Source organism: Anolis carolinensis, unplaced genomic scaffold (genome assembly GCF_035594765.1).
Source record: "Anolis carolinensis isolate JA03-04 unplaced genomic scaffold, rAnoCar3.1.pri scaffold_77, whole genome shotgun sequence".
Classification (NCBI taxonomy): Eukaryota; Metazoa; Chordata; class Lepidosauria; order Squamata; family Dactyloidae; genus Anolis; species Anolis carolinensis.
The window spans coordinates 28,591-36,940 of NW_026943886.1; the positions used below are offsets into that span (position 1 = coordinate 28,591).

An 8,350-nucleotide genomic window follows, 5' to 3' on the forward strand; every position below is an offset into this window, starting at 1 on the left:
AAAACTGAACAAATTCCTATGCACACTGCACATATCTTATTTGTACTGCAAAACAATAACAATAACAATGAAAGACCAATACAATATTTAAAAATGAAAATAAATTTAACCAACCTAAACCTATCAGGATTTCAATAGGAAGTGTGGGCCTGCTTCTGGCCAATGAGATAGTCAGGTTAATTAGGATTGTCGTTGTTGTTGTGTGTCTTCAAGTCATTTCAGACTTTGGCCAAGCCGAAGTCCAAAATTATTTATTTATTCATTTACTACATTTATTTACTACATTTATATCCCACCCTTCTCACCCCGAAGGGAACTCAGAGCAGCTGTATGTACATACAATATATTATATTATTAGCATAGCACAATATTAGCATTATATATTACTATATTGAACTATACCACTATACTGTAATATATGTAACTAGCTGTGCCCGGCCACGCGTTGCTGTGGCGAAGTCTGGTGGTATGGGAAATAAAGTATTGAGGAATTGGTGGTAGTTAAGGTAAAGGGTCCCCTGGGCTGAGTGGGTTGCTAGGGGACCAAGTGAACAGAGCTTAGCCTTCTAACTGGCAGCAATTGAATAAAAACATTTATTCCTCTCCCTCTAATTAGGACTTTATTTTTCTTTTCTTTTTGTTGTATCAACCTAGAGGCATGGATGAGGGGTTGTGCTGTCAATTTTCGAGGTTGTGGGGTGTTTACTTTTGTTGTTTTGTCCGCTGCCGTGATGCCATCACTCTTTTATATATATAGATATATAACATATAATTAATATTATTATATGGTATTATTATTAGTGTTATATTGTATTACATTATAATATTATTATCAATATTATATGTACATCTATATATATAAAAGAGTGATGGCATCATGGCGACCCACAAAACAACAAAACTACAGGCCCCCCAACCTCGAAATTTGACAACACAACCCATCATTCACGCCTCTAGGTTGATTCAACAAAAAGAAAAGAAAAGTAAAGTCCTAATTAGAGAGAGAGGAATAATTGCTTTTATCCAATTGCTGCCAGTTAGAAAGCTAAGCTCCTCCAACTTGGTCTCCTAGCAACCCAATCAAAAATAATAAAAAACACTAAAATTAATACAATAAAATACTATAATAACAGAAAATAACTAAAAAATAATACAAGAAAATAACTAAAAAATAATACAAGAAAATAATAAAATATAATAAATAAAAATATAACTTACAATAAAATTAATAAAAAATTGCAAATAACATCAAATAAAAATTACACAACAATTTTTAACCAATACCACCACCACATTGCCACAGCAACGCGTGGCCGGGCACAGCTAGTACAATATATTATATTATTAGCATAGCACAATATTAGCATTATATACTACTATATTGAACTATATCACTATATGTAACATTATATGTAATATATAACATATAATTAATATTATTATATGGTATTATTATTAGTATTATATTGTATAAAATGATAATATTATTATCAATATCCTATGTATATACAATATATTATATTATTAAAACTGATATAAAAATATTATATTATAAATGAGGGTGGGGGCCAGGTAAATGACCTTGGAGGGCCGCCTCTGGCCCCCGGGCCTTAGTTTGGGGACCCCTGCTCTAGACCCTTGCCAATCCTGGGTCATAATATCGGCCAGGGGAGGACTGGCAGGGTGGGTGAAGGTGCTGGGAAATGCCTCCTTGACTCTGGGCCTAATGCCAAGTATTTTCAAGGAGGCAGTAGTATGACTTCTTTTGAAGAAACCGGCACTGGATCCCGCCCAAGTTGTCAACTCTAGGCCAGTGTCAAACCTCCCCTTTCTGGGCAGATCAGAGGTGTCTGGTCCGAAGTGGGCTAAAAATATTGGAAGGAGCATTTTAATGGCAGAATGGGAAGACTGTTGGAATAGGAAGATCAAATTCACGTACTCTTATAGTATGAAGGAAAACTGGTGGAAGATGTTTTATAGGTGGCACTTTACCCCTAATAAATTAGGCTCAATAAATAAAAACAATAGTACAAAGTGCTGGAAATGTGGAGAGACAGAAGGAACACACCACCATATGTGGTGGACTTGCAGAATTGCAAAGGAATTCTGTATAAAGATTCACGAACACACTCAAAAAATATTAGGCAAGAAGCTACCCAAACTGCCAGAAATATTCTTATTAAATATATCAAGAATCCAAGCAGGTTCGAATGATGAAAAGATCTTAACATTCCTTTCGACTGCAGCCAGAATAGTGTATGCTAGATATTGGAGACAGAGCAAAGGTCCTACAATAGAAGAATGGCTAATAAAGGTAGCGGAAATCAAGAATATGGACAGATTGACCTATCTATTGGCCAAACAACAAGGAAAACCAAGAAAGGAAACGGATTGGAATAAAGTAGAAAGTTTTTTAAATAGAAAGAAAATCTTATAATGCATGAGGAAGAATTAACCTTAGGAAGAAGTACCGGACCGGAACCAGAGAAGAGACAATTGAAGACAGCGGATAAGAAGAAGAAAAGAAAGGCAGAATGCAAAATGACCCCGGAGCAGCCCTGGAAGTACACATCATCAAATGCCTCCCCCCGCACACTGACCTCATCCATACCCGCACCCTCTCCCCCCCCCCCCCCCAAGTATACCTATCCTACCCATACCTACCCCTTCCATTCACAACCCCCATGGACAATTCTTTTTCGCTTTTTTTTCTTTTAACATCTGTTAATAACTAAAAGTTAATAAAGATTATTTTAAACAGAGGTGTCTGGTCCACCATGGGAAGGAGAGAGATGGTGTATAGGGAGTGTCAGATCTGCAATGGAAAGCAGAATTCGGGACAAGTTGCTTCCTCTCCTCAAAAGAGGAAGGAGTGATACATTTTGCAGGGAGTCCGTTTCTGCTGCAGGGAAAACACAGATCTGATAGCTCTGATCCTTGGCATTGTTCTGAGGGAAAGAGAAGCTTTGGTGTTTTAGAAGTTTTAGGAGTTTTTGTTGTGGTTCAGTCTGATGATGAAGGGGGGTTTGGGTTAATGCAGGCTGACCAAAGCAATGTTGATGTGGGAAAGCTTGAAGGCTCTGATGCTGGCTCTGGCTCTGAATTGTCAGAGAGGCCGCAAGCTGGCGAGGAAACAGAAAAGAATGATAAGGGTGACCTTTCACTAGATTCAGAACATCAACAAGCTCCAGGTGTTTCGGGCAGCGAGTCAGAGGAATCTTCCTTAGACAGAGATACAAGGCTGAGGTTGAAGGTTCATCGCGCCAGACGTTCCCTTAGACTAGCTGGCAAATGCGTGGGAATTCAAGGGCAGAGAAATGCCTTTCTGGCTTGTAAACATGGGTAAATACACGAGAAACAGAAAGTGATTTCAGACTAAGCTATGTTGATCTTTGGAAGCACATCTTCTGCCTTGTTTAAGCTCATAGAACAGGACTCTCATTTGTTGTCGAAGGCTTTCATGGCCAGGATCACAGGGTTGTTGTATGTCTTTCGGGCTGTGTGGCCATGTTCCAGAAGCATTCTCTCCTGACGTTTCGCCCACATCTATGGCAGGCATCCACAACCTCTGAGGATGCCTGCCATAGATGTGGGCGAAACGTCAGGAGAGAATGCTTCTGGAACATGGCCACACAGCCCGAAAGAGATACAACAACACTCTCATTTGTGTTCATGCCTGGAAACTGTTTTGCTTTTTACTCTGAAGTTCATGGTGCCTTGTTTTTCAGGACTAATTTCCTACATCTGAGACTTGGATTTATATTCTACAAATTGCTTTTACTACTGGATTATATTGTTTTTATTGACTGCCATTGCATTTGGATGTTTGCTTTCTTTACTGCTTCTTATTCAGACTTTGCTATTGTTTATCAATAAGCTGTTTAAACCTAGCCTGCTATGGTGGAGTGTGTGATAAGAGCAAGGTGAACCAGCGCTGAGGTGCAACAGTTTTGGAACTGCATTGGAAGATTTGCAAGGGAGCAGCCTGGCCTAAGAGATGTTCCTCATGGCCGAAGAATGGAGAAATGGTGATGTGTGCATGAGGATGAATGTTTATATGTGTGTGAATGCTGAGGTTTGTGAATCCAATGTAGTTACATGAAATCTGTAATCCCCCTCCCCATCCTGCCCTTTGCCCCCTCCTCCCTGTTTTACCTGTCCGTCAATATAGGCCACCTCTCCGCGGAGGATGACCCTCCGGACCGTGCCCTTGACCCGCATCCCCTCGAAGGGCGTCCAGCGGGACTTGCTGAAGGCGGTGCTGGGGGGCACCAGCCACTCCTGCTCCAGGTCCACCTGTGAAGGGAGGGAGTGGTCATCTTAGGGGTCAAAGGGCATTGGCCTGGCCCACTGTGGAAAAGAGTGGTGGGAGCAGGACGGTTGGGAGGTGGGTGCTCCCTCACACAGAGGTAATTTCAAAGTGTGAGCAAGTAATATTTCTGCCCTCCCCCCACCGCCCCCAAACCAGTCACTCGCCGCTTCTCCCCTCGTCCAGCCCCCGGCCTCTTTCCTCACTGCAAGGAAAGGGTTTGGGGCTTTGGGGAGGAGAGAAGTAGCATTTCCCTCCCTCTTTTTGCAGCTGGAGATGTGGGCCCTGAATGGGCCTCAACAGCGCCCCCCCAGACGATGGTGCCTTCGGCAACCGCCTACTTCGCCTAATGGTTGAACCGCCCCTGCCCTCACAGAGCGGTCATTGTGCCCCCCTCTTTCCAACCCTCCCCCCAAATACACACCTCCACATAGGTGTCTTCCTGGAGGGGGAGGCCGAAGATGCGCCGGGGGTTCTCGTAAAGGCGGGCGACAATGTCCTCCACGGTCAAGCGCCCTTCAGAGACGGCTGTCAGCAGCAGGGGCAGCATGGTCTCCAGGCCGGGGAAGCCCGGAGGGGGGGTCCTTGCCCAGCTTCTCCTCCAGAGTGTGGGGAGCTGCATTGGGGGCGGGAGAGAGAGAGAAAGAGAGGAGGGGGGAGTAGAGACGGTTAAAGTGTGAAAAAATATCTGGCAGATGCATGGTAAAGACTTTGCATTCGTCCCTCCCTCCAGGTGTTTTGGACTCCAACTCCCATCATCCCTAACAGCCTCAGGCCCTATCCTTTTCCCCCTCAGCTGCTTAAGCTTAAGTTCTCCAGCAGCAGGATAGCAACAGTTACAAACCAATTCCCCAGGTCCTTGCAAAATCATCTAGCCTGGGCACGGGCCAACTTGGGCCCTCCTTCCAGGTGATTTGGACTCCAACTCCCACCATTCTTAACAGCCTCAGGCCCTTTCCTTTTCCCCCTCAGCAGCTTAAGTTCTCCAGCAGCAGGATAGCAACAGTTACAAACCAATTCCCCAGGTCCTTGCAAAATCATCTAGTCTGGGCACGGGCCAACTTGGGCTCTCCTTCCAGGTGTTTTGGACTCCAACTCCCACCATCCCTAACAGCCTCAGGCCCTTTTCTTTCCCCCCCTTAGCAGCTTAAGTTCTCCAGCAGCAGGATAGCAACAGTTACAAACCAATTCCCCAAGTCCTTGCAAAATCATCTAGTCTGGGCACGGGCCAACTTGGGCCCTCCTTCCAGGTGATTTGGACTCCAACTCCCACCATCCCTAACAGCCTCGGGCCCTTTCCATTTCCCCCGCGCTTAAGCTTAAGTTCTCCAGCAGCAGGATAGCAACAGTTACAAACCAATTTCCCAGGTCCTTGCAAAATCATCTAGTCTGGGCACGGGCCAACTTGGGCCCTCCTTCCAGGTGATTTGGACTCCAACTACCACCATCCCTAACAGCCTCAGGCCCTTTCCTTTCCCCCCTCAGCTGCTTAAGCTTAAGTTCTCCAGCAGCAGGATAGCAACAGTTACAAACCAATTCCCCAGGGGAAAAAGAAGGGGCCTGAGGGGTCTTAGAGTCTCTTTTCCCCAGCGCCCGGCTCTCACCGTGGTCGGTGGCGAAGCAGTCGATGGTGGCCATGTTCTCCCAGAGGGCCTCCATGTCCTCCCGGGTGCCCAGCGTGGGGCGCACCTGGCCCCGCCCCTCCCCGATGCGCCCCAGGTCCTCCTGGCAGAGGAAGAGGTGGTGCGGGGCCACCTCGCAGGTCACCTCGATGCCCTTCTGCTTGGCCGCCTTGATGATCAGGATCTGGAAGAAAGGAAGGAAGGGGCCGATGGGCCGTAGAGTCACCTTTCCCCACTGGCAGGAGGACCCCCCATCCATGCAGGGCATCCTACAGCCCCATGGAGGGGTATAATGGGGGTCCAGGGCCCCAGTTCCACCACTTGATGCAGCAAGGGGCAGCTGGTGTCAGAGTATTTGCAGCGCAGCAGTAGTTGGATGGAAGCAGTGGAGCGCAGAACGAAGAGACACTCAGAGACGTTGGTAAAACTACGAGGGCTATCCAGAAAGTAGGCTACATTTTGGATTTTAAAAAGAACATTTACCATATGCAGCTGAAAGACACATCCCAAAACTATAATCTCATGTAATCCCCATTTAAATTTAGCCACGTTTCTTATAAATAAATGAGTTTGAAAAGTACTTCACCAGTAAATTCCCTGCCTGTGTCGTCAGCTCTTCCCCCTTCTCCCTTACTGCAGCGTCGCCGAAACACTGCGCTGCCAGCCACGCCCCCATTGTTGGAAACGGAGGAGAGAGGAGGCAAATTTACTGGTGCAGTACTTTTCAAACTCATTTATCTATAAGAAACGTGGCTAAATTTAAATGGGGATTACATGAGATTGTAGTTTTGGGATGTGTCTTTCAGCTGCATATGGTAAATAATTTATTCTATACTTTGTCCTTTTTAAAATCCAAAACGTAGCCTACTTTCTGGATAGCCCTCGTATTTACAAAGTTTTACTGTATGCAGCAGTAATCAACACACACAGACTTGCAGACGACAAACGAACACAGGACTGCTCTGTTCTCCAACAGAACTTGACTCGAACTCTAGGCAGACAGAACTCAACTGAACAGAACTGAACTGATACAATTGTTATGCACAAACACTTGTGTCTGGATACTCCCTAGTTCCAGCCATGCATCAAGGTCATCCTAGCTTCTTGGCAATTAACTCTTTCCACACTATGGTACATTCTGGATGATGCAATCAGTTGCAATACAAGCATGGCACTATCAATACACAAATCCCACATTAGCAGCTGGGACCGGCCAGATGCAGAACTGGGTTGCTCTCCTCTGCTCTGGAGGAGAGCATCATCATCATCATCATCAACAACAACAACAAAACTTTATTTATATACCGCTCTATTTCTCATGGGGACTCATTTGGCTTCAGCTTCTCAACAATTTCATTATGTTTTTGAGCTTCTTTTAATGGTGTTTTAACTGGGTTGTTGTATGTCTTTCGGGCTGTGTGGCCATGTTCCAGAAGTATTCTCTCCTGACGTTTCACCCACATCTATGGCAGGCATCCTCAGAGGTTGTGAGGTATGGATAAACTAGGCAAGGAAGGTAAATATATATCTGTGGAGAGTCCAGGGTGTGACAAGGGTCAGTTGTCAGTTGGAAGCCAGCGCTAATGGATATATATTTACCTTCCTTGCCTAGTTTATCCATGCCTCACAACCTCTGAGGATGCCTGCCATAGATGTGGGTGAAACGTCAGGAGAGAATGCTTCTGGAACATGGCCACAGCCCGAAAGACATACAACAACCCTGTGATCCCAGCCATGAAAGCCTTCGACAACACAGTGTTTTAACTGTTTCTAATTTGTGTTTCTTAAATGGAAATTCAGTCTGTGCTTCAACTCTTGCATCAACGATCTTAAATTACACTATATAGCACAATTTTGTTCCTGAGTTATAAATGCCATTATTTCCTAATTGGTTCTATAATAAAAACATGGAAACAGTTTACTGAACTGCCAAAACTTGGTTTCTGCAAGAAGGAGGGACATTGTCCTGCTATAGCACATTTCGCTCTAGTTTTTCAATGAATATCTCACAGAGACTCAACCCATTCAGCACAGTTAGTGGCAGCCACAAAAACAACCAGATTTCTGGAGGATAATAACTGCTTTCAAAATAAGTACTGCACCATTAAACAGGAAATACATAGGCAGACACAGAGGCAATTTAACATTTTCCAGCTTCCGGCTTCATGAGGGTAAGTTCTTTTCAAATTTTGTTACATTGTGTTATGATGTGTTATTAAAATGTTGCATGCAGACTTGGATCCTCTCTACAGAGGATGACCCTCCAGACAGCATTTGTATAGAGTCTCACTTATCCAACATTCTGGATTATCCAACACATTTTTGTAGTAGATGTTTTCAATAAATCGTGATATTTTGGTGCTAAATTCATAAATACAGTAATTACTACATAGCATTATTTCGTACTGAACAACTTTTT

General features: G+C 44.4%; 1 protein-coding gene across 1 annotated transcript in view; it reads right to left on the reverse strand.

The window, feature by feature from the left end:
• Positions 1-6,364, reverse strand: part of LOC103282587 (CAD protein) — a gene marked incomplete at its 3' end in the record, with an annotated part of 29,255 nt that extends 22,891 nt beyond the window's left edge. Inside the window, 4 exon segments of the mRNA XM_062967025.1 lie at positions 4,156-4,296; positions 4,734-4,892; positions 4,894-4,925; positions 5,914-6,364. Of these exon segments, the coding sequence (XP_062823095.1) occupies positions 4,156-4,296; positions 4,734-4,892; positions 4,894-4,925; positions 5,914-6,199 (618 nt within the window).
• Between the last annotated feature and the right edge of the window lie 1,986 nt (positions 6,365-8,350).